The sequence below is a fragment of the Myotis yumanensis genome, unplaced genomic scaffold, assembly GCF_028538775.1.
Source record: "Myotis yumanensis isolate MYYU_CA2020_CCGP unplaced genomic scaffold, mMyoYum1.0.hap1 SCAF_9, whole genome shotgun sequence".
Lineage (NCBI taxonomy): Eukaryota > Metazoa > Chordata > Mammalia > Chiroptera > Vespertilionidae > Myotis > Myotis yumanensis.
This window is the reverse complement of record NW_027223760.1, coordinates 5,706,358-5,725,082: the sequence shown is the minus strand read 5'-3', so window position 1 is coordinate 5,725,082 and position 18,725 is coordinate 5,706,358. Positions and strand designations below refer to the sequence as shown.

Genomic DNA, 18,725 nt, shown 5'->3' with positions numbered 1-18,725 from the left:
ACCTAATTATAATATTCATAATAGCTCACATGGGAAGCACTCAAATGTTCTTCAATTGGTGAATGAATAAAAAATTCTGCTATAACCATATCGTTGTGTGTTAAATTGTGCCCCCAAAAAAGATATGTTAAATTTTTAACACCTGAAACCTCAGAATGTGTTCTTACTTAAAAAGTAGAGGCCCCTTGCACGAAGAGATTTGTGCAATAGGCCTTCCTTCCCCTGGCTGCCAGCACCAGTTTTCCTCCGACACCCGGGACCCAGGCCTTTGCTCTGGCTGCAGCAGAGAAGCCAAGCCTCTTCACTCTTCAGTCTTCAATCTTCAGTCTTCAGTCTTTAATCATCAGTCTTCAGTTTTCAGTCTTTAGTCTTTGCTCAGGCTGGAGGCTTCAATCTTCGCTCTGCGGCATATGGAAATTAACCTGCCATCTTTGTTTGGCTAATTTACATACTCACTCCTGAATGGCTGATGGGTGTAGCGGAGTGACAACAAATTTGCATGTTTCTCTTTTATTAGTGTAGACTACAGGCCCGGTGCACAAAAATTTGTGCACTCCGGCGGGAGGGGGAGTCCCTCAGCCTGGCCTGTGCCCTCTTGCAGTCTGGGACCCCTCGGGAGATAACGACCTGCTGGCTTAGGCCTGCTCCCGGGTGGCAGATGGCAGGCCCAATCCCTAGGTGCAGCCCCTGGTCGGGCTCAGAGCAGGGCCGATTGGGGAGTTGGGGCACTGCCCCCTGTCATGCACAGAGCAGGGCGGATCGGGAGATTGTGATGCCACCCTCAGTCACACTCAGGGTAGGGCCGATTGGGGGGTTGGGGTGCCACACCCTGTCACACACAGAGCCATAGGGTGATCAGGGGATTGGGGAGCTCCCCCCTATCAGGCACAGAGCAGGGCTGTTCAGGGGGTTGGGCCGCCTTCCCCTGTCACAAACAGAGCAGGGTGGATAGGGAGGTTGTGGCCACACCCCCTGTCACACACAGAGCCGAAGGGCGATCAGGGGGTTTGGGCACTACCCCCTGTCATGCTGATCCGGGTGCCGGGAGGCCTCGCTGCTCCCCTGATCCCGGTGCTGGGAGGCATATTACTATATAGGATAGAGGCCTGGTGCATGGGTGGGGACCAGCTGGTTTGCCCTGAAGGGTGTCCTGAATCAGGGTGGGGGTCCCCACTGGGGTGCCTGGCCAGTCTGGGTGAGGGGCTGATGGCTGTTTGCAGCTAGTCACACACCCTTCAGGGTGGGGGTCCCCACTGGGGTGCCTGGCCAGTCTGGGTGAGGGGCTTAGGGCTGTTTTCAGGCTGGCGGGTGACTGTAGCTCCCAACTGCTCCTTTTTTTCTTTTTCTTTTTTTATTCTGGGCCAGCTTTAGCTTTGGCTCCAGCTCTGAGGCCTCTGCTGCTGAAAGCAGGTATCTGGTTTGTTTGGGTTCTATTATAATCGAAACACTGTATCAACTCCAACTCTGAGATCCCGGCTGGCTGAAAGTGGGTTTCTGGGGTTTTGTTTAGCTTTTATATTTGTTACAATGTTTCAAACTGCAAGCTCAGAGGCCAGCAAGGCAGGCGGGGAACGTTGGAGTCCTCCGTCACCAAAGAAAGCAAGCCTCATGTTCGCTTCCAGCTGCCTGGCTGCCGGCCGCCATCTTGGCTGGCAGTTAATTTGCATATCGCCCTGATTAGCCAATGGGAAGGGTAGCGGACGTATGGCTAATTACCATGTTTCTCTTTCATTAGATAGGATAGGACCTTTGGAGATATAATTTGTTAAAATGGGGTCATGCTGGAGCTGGGGGTCCCTTAATCTACAATGATTGGTGTCCATACAAGAAGAGAATGCCACATGATAATGGTGGGAGAAACCTGAGTGATGAGTCAGAAGGCAGTGAGCACCAAGGATACTGGCAACACCAGAAGCTAAAAAAAATGTAAGAAGCTAAGATTAAATTCTCTCCTAGAGCCCATGGTGATGGCATGGCCCAGAAGACAACTTGACTTCAGACTTCTAGCCTCCAGAACTGTGAGAGAATAATTTTCTGTTGTTCTAAGTCACCCAATTTGTGGTAGTTTGTTACAGCAGCCCTAAGTTACCAATACACATACTATGGACTTCTAGTCAGCAATGAAAGAGAACAGAAAGACATACATGCCACAGCATGGTTGAATCTTAACAAAAATGCTAAGTGAAACTCACCAAGTACAAATGCCTGCTTCTTCTACATTACAATAATATGAAATTCTAGAAAAGGCACAACTATAGTGAGGGTTATTTGTTCATTTTTCACAGAAATAGGACAAATAATGCTCACACTTGTATAGAAACACAAAAGACCTCTAGTTACCAAAGAAATCTTGAAAAAGAACAAAGTTGGAGGCATCATGCATGATTTTAAACTTTATTACAAAACAACAGTAATTAAAACAGTATGACACAGCATAGAGACAGATACATAGATCTTTGGAAAAAATAGCCCAAAATAAACCTATGCATGTATGGTCAATTAATCTATGACAAAGGAGCCAAGAATATACAATTGGAAAACAACAGTCTCTTCAATAACAGATGTTGGGAGAACTGAACAGTCACATGGAAAAGAATAGAAGTTCTCCACTGTGTTACACCAGGTACAAAAATTAAGTCAAAATGAATTAAAGACTTGAAAAACAGACCTGACCATGAAACCTCTAGACAAAAATATAGGTGGTAAACTCCTTACTCAGGTCTTTGAATCTGACACCAAAAGCAAAAATAAACAAGTATGACTACAACAAACTAAACAGCTTCCACAGAGAAAAGGAAATTATCAACAAAATGAAAAGGCACCATACTGAATGGGGGAAAATATTTACAATATCCAAGGTCTGTAAAGAACTCATGCAACTCAATTGCAAAAAACACGCAAACAATTTGATTTTAAAAATAGGGAGACAATCTGAATAGACATTTTCCAAAGAAGACATACAGATGTCTAACACGTACATGAAAAGATGCTCAACATTACTAGTCATCAGGCAAGTGAAAATCAAAACCACAATTAGATATTGCCTCTACCTGTCAGACAGGCTATGATCACAATGACAAAAAGAACAAGTGTTGGTGAGGATGTGAAGAAAAGAGAACCCTTAAAAGATTCCCACTGTTAGTGGGAATCTAAATTGGTGCAGCCACTGTGGAAAATAGTATGGAGACACCTCAAAAAATTAAAAATAGAGTTATCATATGATCCAGCAATTCAACTACTGTATATTCAGCTGAAGAAAACAAAAACACTAACTTAAAAAGATATCTTAACTCCCATGTTTGTTACAGCATTATTTAAAATAGCCAAAAGATAGAAACAACCTTCGTCCATTTATGGATGAATGGATAAAGAAATTGGTATTGTTCTGCCATAAAAATAATATCTTGCCAATTTGCAACAATATGGATGGACCTGAAGGAAATTTGCTAAGTGAAATGTCAAACACAGAAACACAAATACTGTATGATCTCACTTAAATGTGGAATCTAAAACAAATAAAAAATAAAAGTAAGAAAGGAAACTCAGTTCTAGCTGGTTTGACTCAGTGATTGATGTGTTGGCTCATCAATTGACAGGTCCTGAGTTCGAATCCAGTCAAGGGCACGTACCTTGGTTGCAGGCTGCAGTCCTGGCCCTAGACCGGGAATGTGTGGGAGGTAACCAATCAATGTGTCTCTCTCACATTGATGTTTCTCTCTCTGTGTCTCTGCCCCCTTCCATTCTCTCTAAAAATAAATGGAAGAATATACTCAGGTGAGGATTAACAACAACTACAACAACAAAAATAACAAGCTCATAGAACCAGATAATGTTTTGGTGGTTGCCAGAGGTGAGGTTAAGAGAAATGGTTGAAAGGGATCAAAAGGTAAAAATTAAAATAAAATAAAATATAAAATGAACACACATGTCAAAATATATACACATATGTAAGCTAATTGAAAATGCCAAGACTTGTGGGAAATATGTTCACCAAACTGATTATTGAATCTACTAAAGAATGTATTGAATTTTATTTTATGTAAATTAAAATTTAATAAAGCTAGGAAATTGCAGCCATTTAGGTACAATTGGTTGTAACTAGGATAGTCAGTTGTGGTAGATTGATTGTAAAATGGGCAAAAAATTGTTACTCTACCTCCTGTTGGAGCCCTTTTACAATATGAATTTGTATCTGTTCTTGTCTATTTCTGCACCTATTTTTTTTAATGTATTGATTTTTTTAGAATGAGGGAGAAACCAATTTGTTGTTCCACTTATTTATGCATTCATCAGTGGCTTCCATATGTGCCCTGACCTGAGATTGAACCCACAACCTTGGGTAGAAAAATGTTGTTCTAACCAAATGAGCTGCTCCACCATGGGTATTTCTGAACCTCTGGAAGCCAAAACCTCAAAGACTTTTCAGTTTTGTTCTGGACAATTTCCGGTGTTGTAAACATTTCCTGTTTTCTTAACAATTTGACACTCTTTTCTAACTCATGTCTTATCTTCTCATGCATATAAAAATATCTATACCACTTTACTAGAAATTAAATGGTAAGGAGACCAGAGGACTATTTTCACATACATCACACCACAGTCCCCAGGAAGTCTGTGGTCTACCACTGATGTTAGCCCTTTCTCAGAATCTCCTCCCATACTTGGGAGTGTGAGCATCATTGACAAGAGGTTTCACCTGTTTCTGCAAGGCAGACAGGGATGACCTGGGCCATACTGTCCATACTCAACACAATCTCTCTGTAGTTGAGGTGACCATAGGTGTTGACTGAAGCACACCCTAGATTGCACTCCAGAAATTTCAGCTACAATGCAATGGGACACCTGGGCTGACAGAAGGAATGAGCTGACGATGTAATTATGAGACAGCTGATTCTATGATCCCATCCCCTCCCGCAGTGGAAAATGTCTGCATTCTGACATAACAGCCTCTCTTGCCCTGTCTCCTCAGGGAAAGCCTGCAGTCACAACCCTTGCTTCCAGGTAGTTCCTCTAACAATTTATTCTCAATATCAAAGGCAATAAGGGAGAATTTCCATTTGAAAGAGAAAGAGAAGAGACAAAGATAACAGAAAACATTTACCCTAAAGGAAAACATTGACTCAGGAAAGAAAAACAGGGAAAAACTAACCAAACAATTAAAAATAAACTCTTTCAGGTATGTAGGTTATTAACCATCCCACTGAAGTTGAGTAAAAATACTGAAAAATGCTACATATATATATTTTAATGCATACATGGGAAGGCAATAAAATGAGCTTTCTCAGCTGCAGAGCAAAGTGAACTTGGAAACTCAGAGGCACAGGTGAAGTGTAGCAGCTGGCTGTCCCTCTGAGGGTACTTTACCAAATGTGGAGGACTTAAACTTTGCTCCTTGAAGCCACACTGACAGGAGTCAAGGCCAGGGTCAATTCAAAAGGGGTTTCAAGGGAAACTTTACCATAAACCCCAAAGGACTACCCACTCAATAATGTCAGTGACTTCTTACTGGTGAGTGGAGGACAGGTTTGAAAAGAAAAGGCCAGAATCCAATTAAACAGGCAAAAGGTGCTTGTGGAGAAAACAGAGAAGACCCGAGAAAATATTTAAAGGAGTAATGGTTGAGTGTTTTTCTGAACTGCAACACACCAGTCCACAAATTCAAAACATCTAATAAATCCCAAAGAAGATAATTAAGAAGGAATTCTCACTTCAACACATAAGAGTGAAACTATAGGGCATCAGAGCAAAGAGAAGATCTTAAAAGCAGGCTGAAAATGGGCACCTTCCATGAGGAGATGTTGGAACTTCACTGATTTTTTATTAGTAACAAAGGAAGCCAGAGAACAGGGCAAGCAGATTTGCAATGTGCTGAGAGAAACTAACAGTAAACTGAAAGCTCTATACTCAGGGAATTAGCTGTCAGAAATAAGGGCGAAACAAGCACATTGCAGACAACAAAGCTGAGACTTCCGGCCATCAGCACAACCTCATTAAAGGAATTTCTAAAGAATGTATCTGAGACAAGTGGAAAGTAATCCCAGGTAGTAAATCAGAGGTTAAAAAAGATTAAATCTAAACTAACTGAAACAGTACAAAATAATAGAAAATAGGATTTAAAAAGGAAAAAACTAAATGGAAATGCACAATAATATATAGATTGGGATGGAGGGTGGGAGTGGAATTAAAATGTTTAATTTGTTGTATAGAGGAAGATAAAAATATAGATTATCTTTAGATTTTTTATGTTAAGAATATATGTTACAATCACTAGCTAGCTACTAAAATATTAGGAAAAGTGTATATAATTTCCAAACTAGTGGAGAGAAATATAGAATGTGAAAATATACCCAAATAATTCAAATTCAACTACAAAGAAGAAGGAAAAAGAATTATAAAACAGGTTGGACAAATAGAAAGCAAAAAATAAAATTTTATATATGCATCCAAATAGATAAAAAATTATAATTATGGTAAATGCACCAATGGTTTCAGTTAAAACGAACACACACACACACACACACACACACACACACTTTTTTTTTTTAATTGATTTTTTACAGAGAGGAAGGGAGGGAGATAGAGAGTTAGAAACATCGATCAGCTGCCTCCTGCACACCTCCTACTGGGGATGTGCCCACAACCCAAGTACATGCCCTTGACCGGAATCGAACCCAGGACCTTTCAGTCCATAGGCCGACGCTCTATCCACTGAGCCAAACCGGTTTCGGCTCACACACACACTTTTAAAAGTGGATTTATTTAAATTTTAAATCTAAAGCATGACAGCAGAGAACATTTGGAAACAGAAGTACAGGCAACTATAGCAATAAAATTCTAAACCAACAAGAACACAATAGCAAATATAATAGACTTTTCATTCAATATTTATTGAGAGCCTATTATGTGCCAGGCACTGTTCTAGACACTTGGATACATCAGCAAATTACAGCAGATAAAGTTTCTTGTTCTGGATCTTCCAGGGTTTCTTGAAGGGCCTAAAAGTAAACAAAAAAGTATGAATTTACAAATTATAAAACAGTATATATTGCCTTGGACAGTGTGGCTCAGTTACTTGGGCTTTGTCTCATGCATTGGGATCTTGCTGGTTTGATTCCCCCCCAGGGCACATGCCTGTGTTGTGGGCTAGATCACTTATGGGGGCATGCAGGAGGCAGTCAATCAAAATTTCTCTCTCGGCCTCTACCTCCCTGAAGGTCAATAAAAATATTTTTAAAATATATATTATATTCATTTATGTAAGAAATAACACCATACAGTATATAAAAAGAGTGAGGAGTGGATAAGGCAAGTAAAACTTCAATAGTGTGGTCAGAGCATAGCTGTAAAGTCCTGTTCACCAAGATCAAATATACCTTATATTTATATGAACCACATAAAGAGGCATCACATTTACAAATGGAGTAATTGAATCATAAGAGAAATTGGGCAAACCTTCCTTTATGATGACAAGTTTGACACACATTTCTCAGTTACTACTAGGAAAATAAGAATGCCAAGAGGCCACAAAAGATTAAAGCAACCTGATTAACATGCTTGATCTAATGAACATATGTAGATACTTCATAAACTTTCAGTCAGTTGTTTTTTTTTTTAATATATTTTATTGATTTTTTACAGAGCGGAAAGGAGAGAGATAGAGAGTCAGAAACATCGATGAGAGAGAAACATCGATTAGCTGCCTCCTGCACATCTCCCACTGGGGATGTGCCCGCAACCCAGGTACATGCCCTTGACCGGAATCGAACCTGGGACCCCTCAGTCTGCAGGCCGACGCTCTATCCACTGAGCCAAACCAGTTTCGGCATCAGTCAGTTGTTTTCAAATAAATATGGAACACTTACTAATATTGGTCTTAGGTTTGTCCCTAAAGAAATGCTCTAAAAACAGCATAATATTAAAAAGACATAGATCGTATTTCATGACCACAATGTAATCCTGTCTAATAAAAGAGAAACATGGTAATTAGCGTACGACCTATACCCTTCCCATTGGCTAAACAGGGCGATATGCAAATTAACTGCCAGGCAAGATGGCAGCCGGCAACCAGGCAGGTGGAAGCGAACATGAGGCTTGCTTGCTTCACTGAAGGAGGACTCCGACGTTCGCCGCCTGCCTTGCCAGCCTCTGAGCTGGCAGTTTGAAACATTGTAACAAATATAGAAGCTAAACAAAACCTCAGAAACCAGCTTTCAGCCGGCTGGGATCTCAGAGCTGGAGATGATACAGTGTTTCGATTATAAAACCGAAACAAACCAGATACCTGCTTTCAGCAGCAGAGGCCTTGGCCCAGGATTAAAAAAAAAAAAGAAAAAAAAGAGCTTCAGTCACCCACCAGCCTGAAAACAGCCCTCAGCCCCTCACCCAGACTGGCCAGGCACCCCAGTGGGGACCCCCACCCTGATCCAGGACACCCTTCAGGGCAAACCAGCCAGCCCCTACCCATGCACCAGGCCTCTATCTTATACAGTAAAAGGGTAATATGCCTCCCGGCACCGGGATCAGCATGACAGGGGGCAGTGCCCAAACCCCCTGATCGCCCTGCGGCTCTGTGTGTGACAGGGTGAGGCCCCCCAACCCTCCCCCCCATGGGCCCTGCTCTGTGTGTGACGGGGTAGAGCCATAAACCCCCACTTCGGCCCTGCCCTGAGTGTGAGAGTGGCGGTGCCCCAACCCCCTGATCGGCCCTGCTCTGTGGGTGATAGAGGGTGGTGCCCCAACTCCCTGATCCGCCCTGCTCTGTGTGTGACAGGGGGCGGTGTCCCAACTCCCATATCGGCCCTACTCTGTGCATGACAGGGGGGAGCTCCCCAACCTCCTGATGGGCCCTGCTCTGTGCGTGACAGTGGGGAGCTCCCCAACCCCCTGATCGACCATGCTCTGTGCGTGACAGGGTACGGAGCCCCAACCCCCTGATGGGCCCTGCTCTGTGTGTGACAGGGGGCAGTGCCCCAACCCCCTGATTGGCCCTGCTCTGTGCGTGACAGGGGGTGGTGCCGCAACCTCCCCATCGACCTTGCCTTGAGTGTGACAGGGGGCGGTGCCCCAACCCCCGAATCGGCCCTACCCTGAGCGTGACTGAGGGTGGCATCACAACCTCCCAATCCGCCCTTCTCTGTGCATGACAGGGGGGAGCGCCCCAACTCCCCAGTTGGCCCTGCTCTGAGCCCGACCAGGGGCTGCACCTAGGGATTGGGCCTGCCCTCTGCCACCCAGGAGCAGGCCTAAGCCATTAGGTCGTTACCTCCCGAGGGGTCCCAGACTCCGAGAGGGCACAGGCCGGGCTGAGGGATCTCCCTCCCCCCCGAGTGCACAAATTTTTGTGCACTGGGCCTCTAGTTAAATAATAAACAAATAAGAAATCGTATATTGACAATTGGAGAACTTAGTCAAATAATTCATGGATTAATAAGATGAAATAAAAATTGATAAAAATATTTAGAACTGAAAGGACAGACTGTGTCCCTGACTCCTCTTCCAAGGAAAATAAAACACACCACTAAATGTATCAGTTACTCAGCCTGCCCTTAAACCAGCCAATGGGAATGCAAGGAGAACTAACCCAAGACACTAAAGTGTGGTGACCACCCCCCTGTCTTTGTGTAACCAGACCCTAGCCGCACTCTGCCCTTGCGTCGCTAGCCCCCAGCCCTCACTCAACCAACCAGAATCTGCCAAATCAGTGGTCCGAGTGTGCCCCCACCCCCCGACCACAAGCCCTATAAATTCTTGTTCTCTTGGGAACTGGGGCTCTCTCACCCTACCGCTGCGCTGGTAAGGGAGGCTGAGGGACCAAGCCCGGGCTTGAATAAAGACTATGCTTTTGCATCGGAATTGGTGCTCACTGGTGGATCTTTGGGGGATATTGAATTCTGGGCATAACATAACATTTGGGGGCTCGTGCGGGACCCACAAGACCCACGAGGGACCCCGATCTGGAGAGTCTGACTGACCGCGGTAAGTGTCTGTGTGTTGTGTGTTCTGTTCTGTGTGTTGTGTGTTCTGTCCTGTGTGAGCTCATTTCTGAAATTCTGTAGTGCCCTAAGTGGTCTAGGTGGATGCACTGCTGAAGGACCACGGGTGGGGAGAGTCGGAAGATGTTCCGATCTCCTTCAGGAGGGACGCAGAATCCCCTCACTTCAGGAGGGATGCAGAATCCCCTCACAAGGATTTGAGACGAGGTGGGTCGCTCCCGCCATTTGGTTTTGTTTCTGCCGAGTCGGAAGGCTGGTTTATTTTTTTGGGGGGGGGGGGGGAGAGGGCTTTTTGTTTGTCTGTTTCTGTATTTTTCTGTTTTATTCTGTGGACTTACTGGACGGACATTATGGGACAGACTCAGGCTACTCCTTTAAGCATTATGATTGATCATTTCAAAGAGGTTAAGGGAAGGGCTAACAACCTCAGTGTGAAGGCCTGAAAGGGCTGATGGCAGACTTTCTGTTCCAGCGAGTGGCCAGCTTTCAAAGTCAGGTGTCCGCCAGAGGGAACTCTCGATCTCCCTACCATCTGCCGGGTCAGGGATGTAGTCTCCCAGCTGAGTGGGGGTCACCCTGATCAACTCCATTACATTACTACTTGGCAAGACCTCATGGAGGACCCACCCTCTTGGCTTAAGCGCTTCCTAGCCCTACGCCCTCCAGAGCTGAAACCTATTCTTGCCTTGCAGAAAACAGAGAAGAAAAAGGAGAAGAAGAAAGTCACCCCACCATCAGCTCCCCTCTACCCAATCTTGCAGGGGGAAACTGAAGAAGAACTAATTTTTTCTCTCCCATATCAGCTCCCTAGGATGCCAGAGACCCAGGCTTCCCCCATCAGAGGAAGCCGACGCTGCTCTGGGTGGGGTTGGAGGAGGAGTTCCGGGAGGGGTTGTAGGAGAAATTCCGGGAGGGGTTGGGGGAGGAGTTCCGGGAGGGATTGGGGGAAGAGTTCCGGGAGTGGTTGGAGGAGGAGTTCCGGTGGGAGGCCAGCCCTTGACTAGACAAAGAGCCCAGAGGGAGCAGTTTGTCCAGGCTGCAGACTCCACTATTAAGACTCTGCCCTTGCGAGCCGCAGGCCCCCCAGATGCGGATGGCAATCAGCCCCATCATCACTGGCCCTTCACCACTAGTGACTTTTACAACTGGAAGGCTCAGAATCCTAAGTTCTCTGAGAAGCTGGCGGGACTTATTGATTTGTTAGACTCTGTCCTTTTCACCCACCAGCCTACATGGGATGACTGCCAGCAACTTTTGCAGGTCCTGTTCACAACTGAGGAGAGGGAAAGAATCCTCAGTGAGGCCCGGAAAGTGGTTCCAGGTGTGGACGGGAACCCCACCACCAACCAGATAGATGTCTCTTTTCCCTTAACTAGGCCTGAATGGGATTTCAACACGGCAGAAGGTAAGGAGAGGCTCCGGGTCTACCGCCAGACTCTAATGGGGGGTCTCCGAATGGCTGCTAGAAAGCCCACTAATCTGGCCAAGGTAGAAAATGTTCAGCAGGAAAGGGATGAGTCTCCAGCTGCCTTTTTAGAACAGATCATGGAGGCGTACCGCACCTAGACCCCCATGAATCCAGAAGCTCCTGAGAGTAAAGCAGCTGTAATCATGAGTTTTGTGAACCAATCGGCTGCAGACATTAGAAAGAAGCTGCAGAAAGTAGATAAATTAGGAGAAAAAAGTCTGCAGGACTTGCTGGAGGTAGCCGAGAAGGTGTATAACAACCGGGAGCCTCCTGAAGATAGACAGGTTCTCACCATGGTGGCTGCCAGTGACAAGCAGACCCAAAACCTGGCCAAGATTCTGCTTGCCACCACTGCAGACACCCCCGGAGAACAGAAACGCTGCCTCCGCCGACTTGCCGATAACCAGGGGGAAGGTAAGGAGACCGCCCGGGGCGAGAGACGGAGGCTGCAGAAGAATCAGTGCGCTTACTGTAGAGAGATAGGGCACTGGGCCCGAGAATGTCCAAAGAAGGCCGGTGGGAAGGGAGGCAAGACTGACCAAGTGAAAGCCTGCTGGAAGAACTGAGTGATTAGGGGAGTCGGGGTTCGGACCCCCTCCCCGAGCCCAGGGTAACTCTTAGAGTGGAGGGGACCCCTGTTGACTTCCTTGTCAACACTGGAGTGCAACATTCCGTCCTCTGCATACCTCAGGGAAAGCTAGCCAACAAGAAGTCCTGGGTGCAAGGGGAAACTGGTATGAGCCAGTATTCATGGACTACCCAAAGAACAGTAAATCTAGGAACGGGCCGGGTATCCCACTCCTTTATGGTGATACCGGAGTGCCCCTACCCACTATTAGGACAGGACTTATTGACCAAGATTGGAGCCCAGACAACTTTCAGACAAGGGGGGCCTCAGGTCACCGACGGCAAAGGCCACCCCATTCAGGTTTTGACTCTGAGATTAGAGGATGAGTACTGCCTCCACCAGGGGGCATCCCCAGTGGAAAGCAACATGGACAGATGGCTACAAGAATTCCCCACAGCTTGGGCAGAGATGGGGGGAGTAGGACTAGCCTCTCACAGGACCCAAACCTGGTAGAGTTAAAACCAGGAGAAGGCCCAATAAGAATCAAGCAGTACCCTATGCCTCAGGAAGCCCGGAAGGGAATCCAGCCTCACATCCAGAGGCTGCGAAGCCTAGGGGTACTAGTTCCCTGCCAATCTGCCTGGAACACCCCCCTCCTGCCAGTCAGGAAGCCTCACACAAATGACTATCGACGGGTACAGGACCTCCGGGAGGTAAATAAAAGAGTCATGGACATACACCCAACTGTCCCCAACCCATATACTCTCTTAAGCTCTTTGGCACCCTCTAGAGTCTGGTACACCGTATTGGACTTAAAGGATGCCTTCTTTAGTCTGCCGCTGGTGCCTCGAAGCCAACCCTTATTTGCCGTCAAATGGCACGACCCAGAGGAGGGCTACAGTGGACAATTAACCCGGACACAACTGCCCCAGGGGTTCAAGAATTTGCCCACCATTTTCGACAAGGCACTACACGAGGACCTGGGTGAGTACAGGAGGGAGCATCCTGGCCTCACTGTCCTCCAGTACGTAGATGACATCCTGATTGCTGCCGACAGGGCTGAAGAAAGTGAGTGGGGAACACGGGATCTGCTGGCCATCTTGGGGACCTTAGGGTACCGGGCATCTGAGAAGAAGGCTCAGATATGCAGAGAGAGGGTAAGTTACCTGGGGTACATCCTAGAGGGCAGTCAGCGGCCGGTTGTCAGATGCAAGAAAAGAGACTGTCCTAAAAATCCCTACCCCCACCTCCCGGAGAGAAGTAAGGGAATCCCTAGGATCGGCCGGCTACTGCTGCCTCTGGATACCGAGTTTTGGGGAAATCGCCAGGCCCCTATATGAAGCTACCAAGGAGGTGAGGGCTTTTGAATGGACTGAGAAAGAAGAAACTGCCTTTAACCAGATAAAGAAAGCCCTCTTAGCTGCTCCCGCCCTAGGCCTGCCAGATATTACCAAGCCCTTTTGCCTCTTTGTAGACGAGTGCAAGGGAATAGCAAAGGGGGTTTTAACTCAAGCCTTAGGCCCCTGGAGCCGCCCAGTAGCGTACTTGTCTAAGAGGCTAGATCCAGTAGCTGCCGGCTGGCCACCATGCCTAAGAATTTTGCAGCAACTGCGCTCCTAGTCAAGGACGCTGACAAACTGACCTTGGGGCAGGAAATCTGGATCACAACACCACATGCCATTGAGGGAGTCCTAAAACAGCCTCCTGATAGATAGATGAGCAACGCACGTATGACCCACTATCAGAGCTTCCTACTCAACCCTCCTAGAGTGCAATTCCACCCTAGGGCGGCCCTTAACCCCGCTACTTTGCTGCCTGACCCCGACTTGGATGCCCCATTACATGACTGTGCAGGAATCCTAGAGCAAGTACATGGATTCCGAAAGGACTTGACCGACCGGCCCCTCCCAGATGCCGAGGCCACTTGGTTCACGGATGGGAGCAGCTTCATACGGGACGGGCACAGGTATGCAGGGGCAGTGGTGGTCACTGAGATGGACACCGTATGGGCAGAAGCTCTACCCTCTGGAACGTCAGCCCAGCGAGTGGAGCTTGTTGCCCTCACTAAGGCGCTGACGCTGGGAGCTGGAAAACGGCTCAACATCTACACAGATAGCCATTATGCATTTGCCACGGCTCATGTTCATGGGGCAATCTATCAAGAGAGGGGGCTACTGACAGCAGAAGGGCGGACTATAAAGAATAAGCAGGAGATACTCAACCTGCTCACAGCCTTATGGCTTCCTGCCAAGTTAGCCATTATCCACTGCCAAGGGCACCAGAAGACAGATGACCCGGTAGCAAGAGGTAACCAAAAGGCTGATCAGGCAGCCAAGGCAGCGGCCCTTACTTCGGTCCCTACCATGGCCCTACAACTACTGAACCCAGGGGATCCAGTTTTGCCAGACCAACCCAGATACTCCCAGGAGGAATTGCAGTGGATCAGGGAACTTCCCCTAGCCCAGGAGATAAAGGGATGGTGGTATACACCGGACAAGGAACTCATACTGCCAGACCGGCTTGGATTCTCAGTGTTAGAACGCATGCACCACTCCACCCACTTGGGGGCCCGGAAATTAAAGGACTTAATCCAGCATGCAGGAATCAAGATTTACCAACAAGACTCCAAAATAAATCAAATTGTATCCACCTGTAAGACCTGCCAACTCACGAATGCGAGGGCCGGGTCGAGTGAAAAAGGAGCCAGGCTCAGAGGAACCAAGCCGGGAGCTCAATGGGAGATCAGCTTCACTGAGATCAAGCCAGGGAAGTATGGTTACAAATATCTTTTAGTATTTGTAGACATCTTTTCTGGATGGGTAGAGGCATACCCAACCAAGCATGAAACTGCTCAGACGGTAGCCAAGAAGCTGCTAGAAGACATCCTACCCAGGTATGGGTTTCCTGCTATGATAAGGTCAGACAACAGACCAGCCTTTATTTCAAAGGTAACACAGGCAATAGCCAAGGCTATAGGGGCAGATTGGAAATTACATTGTGCTTATAAGCCCCAGAGATCAGGGCAGGTAGAAAGAATGAACAGAACCATAAAAGAGACCCTTACCAAATTAGCCATGGAGACTGGCGGGGACTGGGTGGCTCTCCTTCCGTATGCCCTTTAGCAGGTGAGGAACTCCCCTTATACCCTACGAGATCATGTTTGGCAGGCCACCCCCTATCATTCCTAACCTTAAAGCTGAGTTTCTTGCTGAATTTGAAAATCAAGAAATATCTTTTCTCTTAAGAGGGCTCCAGAGGGTGCACGAGGACATTTGGCCGCACCTGCGTGCCATCTACGAGGCTGGCCCAACCCCGACGCCTCATCAGTACAGACCGGGAGACTGGGTGTTCATCAAGAGGCACTGCCCGGAGACCCTTGAGCCACGTTGGAAGGGCCCCTACGTCGTAGTGCTGACTACACCCACTGCTCTCAAGGTAGATGGCATCGCGACCTGGGTCCATCACACCCACATCCACCCAGCTGACCCCTCTGCAGCCTAGGAGAACTTCATCACGCAATGGAACATCGACCAAGACCAACACAACCCACTCAAGCTCAAGCTACGGCGCACTCGACCTGCCTGATATTGGTACTCTATTGACTATGTTCGCTGTCACCCATGCTGCCGGGAGTCCCCACACCCCTTACAATCTTACCTGGTAGATCATAGACACCAGTTCGGGGACCGCGCTTAATCAGACTTCCCAGTTGCACCCTAAAGACACTTGGTACCCGGACCTCTACATAGACCTTCTTACCCTCTTTCCTGACATAATAACTGCACATACTTATGAAGATTTTGATGGGCCGACCCTCTTGGGACCCAAGAACTTTAGACAGTTCCATTTCTACGTCTGCCCTGGGCACTCATGGGGCCACATCCAGGACTCATTCGGGGGAATAGGGAACTACTTCTGCGCCTCATGGTCGTGTGTCTTGTCTGGGCACATTTGGTGGACTCCCCCGAGAGCTGATGACCTAATAACCATGACACGGCCGGAGGCGCCACCTTGCCCTGAGGGATTTGGGAGGTATCTTTGCAACCCCATATGAATATCCTACACGGAACAAGGGAAAAGGGCAACAAAATGGGACGCTGGAAAAACCTGGGGAATCAGACTTTACAACAGGGTGGGAGACCCGGGAATGCTGTGTACTCTCTGAGTGCAGGCAGCGCCCCTTCCCCAACAGACCCGTGCTGGGGTGGGGCCCAACCGAGTATGAGCTCCCCCGCCTGTTACCACCCAGGTGTCCACACCCAAGAGCACTCAGGCCCCGGTTCCACAGCCCCCCGCACCCCCTGTCCCTACCGGGACATCGCCTGCATTCACTGCATCTCCTACCCCGGGGTACGACCTTCCGTCTGATGCAGACCCCTTGTGGAGCACGGTTGTCGGAGCATACCAGGTCCTGAATGCTTCCCGACCCGACCTGACAAAGTCCTGTTGGCTCTGTCTAGATATCCAGCCACCTTACTTATGAGGGCATTGCCACTAGCGGCAAGTACACCACCGCCATTAATTCTAGCTCCTGTAGATGGCAGCAGTCTGCTGCAAGACTTACCCTTCAGGCAGTAACAGGGCGGGGCACTTGCATAGGCCATGTGCCCCATGAACAGTCGCATCTCTGTAGTGAAGCCCTTACAGTTCCCAATAAAACAGTGTATTTAATTCTCCCTGAAAACGCATGGTGGGCCTGCTCCAGCGGCCTCGCTCCCTGTGTCCACTCCCTAATCCTCAGTTCCCCGAAAGAAGGCTTCTGCACACTTGGGCAGCTGATCCCCAAACTAGTATATCCCACAGGAAAGGAAGTACTTAGCAGATTCGGCTCTGCTAATCCCCAAGAGAGAGCCTGTTACAGCCCTGACTATGGCTGCACTCTTGGGGGTGGGGATAGCGGGGGCCGGAGCCAGAATATCCTCACTTGTCATACAAGACAAGAACTATGGAGTCCTGAGAGCAGCCGTCAACCTAGACATATAAAGGATTGAAAAATCCATTACCCATCTGCAAGAATCCCTCACTTCCCTATCTGAAGTAGTACTCCAAAACAGAAGGGGATTGGACTTGCTATTCATGCAGCAAGGGGGCCTGTGTGCCGCTCTAGGGGAGGAGTGCTGTTTTTATGTTGACCACTCCGGAGTTGTGAAAGAATCCATGGCTCTCATAAGAGGACTACAGAAGCGAAAGCTAGAGAGAGAGCAATCTCAGTCTTGGTATGACTCTTTGTTTAACTGGTCTCCGTGGTTAACTACTCTTATTTCCGCCCTCGCAGGACCCTTGTAATCCTCCTAATGCTGTTGACCTTCAGCCCTTGTATTATTAACAGACTAGTCCAATTTGTCAAAGAGCGCGTAGGGGTGGTTCAGTTGATGGTTTTGCAAGCCCAGTACAGGCCTCTAGCAACGGAAGGTGAGATAGAAATGCAGTCCGTCTCATGATTGAGCCATAAGTTCCAAGACAAGGGAGGAATGAAAGAACAGACTGTGTCCCTGACTCCTCTTCCAAGGAAAATAAAACACACCACTAAATGTATCAGTTACTCAGCCTGCCCTTAAACCAGCCAATGGGAATGCAAGGAGAACTAACCCAAGACACTAAAGTGTGGTGACCACCCCCCTGTCTTTGTGTAACCAGACCCTAGCCGCACTCTGCCCTTGCGTCGCTAGCCCCCAGCCCTCACTCAACCAACCAGAATCTGCCAAATCAGTGGTCCGAGTGTGCCCCCACCCCCCGACCACAAGCCCTATAAATTCTTTGTTCTCTTGGGAACCGGGGCTCTCGCACCCTACCGCTGCGCTGGTAAGGGAGGCTGAGGGACCAAGCCCGGGCTTGAATAAAGACTCTATGCTTTTGCATCGGACTTGGCTCTCACTGGTGGATCTTTGGGGGATCTTGAAATCTGGGCATAACAGAACAAGAGCATAATTACTGTATTTTTAAGCTTATGAGATGCAGCTATATGGTAACTACACAAATTTTAGCTATGGCGGGTGTGCTGGGGCTGGGGTCTCCTCTCCACATCCCGCACGAAGGGGGAGACTTCAACTGTTTCTAGCAAGTTAGGAGGCGCTTTCGGGATTAAAGAATAATGAAAGACAGACATAAAATAAATTAAAAGCTTGGGATGGGTGTGGTAACTGCCCTCTGGAGGGACAGGCACACAGAGAGCCAGCTCCGAAAGCTGTTTATTATATACTTGAATTATAGGAAGTTATATCACATCTGGGTGGGCCTTTGACATCATGAGATCCATCCCCTTAACACTGGGTGGGAGAGTCAGACTGAGTGGCATCTGGTCTTTGACTGGTCCTGCCCTCAGGGTGTGGCTCTGCCCTTGCCCTGAGTCCCAGCTGAGGTAAATTAAGCCAAGTGTATTCTAAAGGCCCTTAATATTTAGCTTTAAGTTTATTATTAGAAACAATTACAGTAACATTGCAGGATACAAAATCAATGTACAAAACTTCATTTTGTTCCTATGTACTGATAATGAAATTTCAGAAAAAGACATTAAAAAAGAAACAATTCCTTTTAAACCTGCAATGAAAAGGATAAAGCACCTAGGAATAAATGTAACAAAGATTTGTGAGGGACATATACACAGAAAACCACAAGCCATTATTAAAAAGAAATAAAGAAGACACAAAGAAATGGAAAGATATTCCACATTCATAGATAGGAAAAATTAACATAGTTA

General features: G+C 47.4%; 1 protein-coding gene across 1 annotated transcript; it reads left to right on the top strand.

Annotated features, from left to right (window-relative positions):
• Positions 1 to 10,443: 10,443 nt before the first annotated feature.
• Positions 10,444 to 17,697, top strand: LOC139016690 (uncharacterized). The gene is given in 8 exon segments (XM_070424950.1): positions 10,444 to 10,531; positions 11,071 to 12,002; positions 12,035 to 12,505; positions 12,847 to 13,142; positions 13,815 to 14,335; positions 16,278 to 16,378; positions 16,489 to 16,561; positions 17,666 to 17,697. Coding segments are annotated over 8 exon segments (2,514 nt in total).
• The last annotated feature ends 1,028 nt before the right edge of the window (positions 17,698 to 18,725 follow it).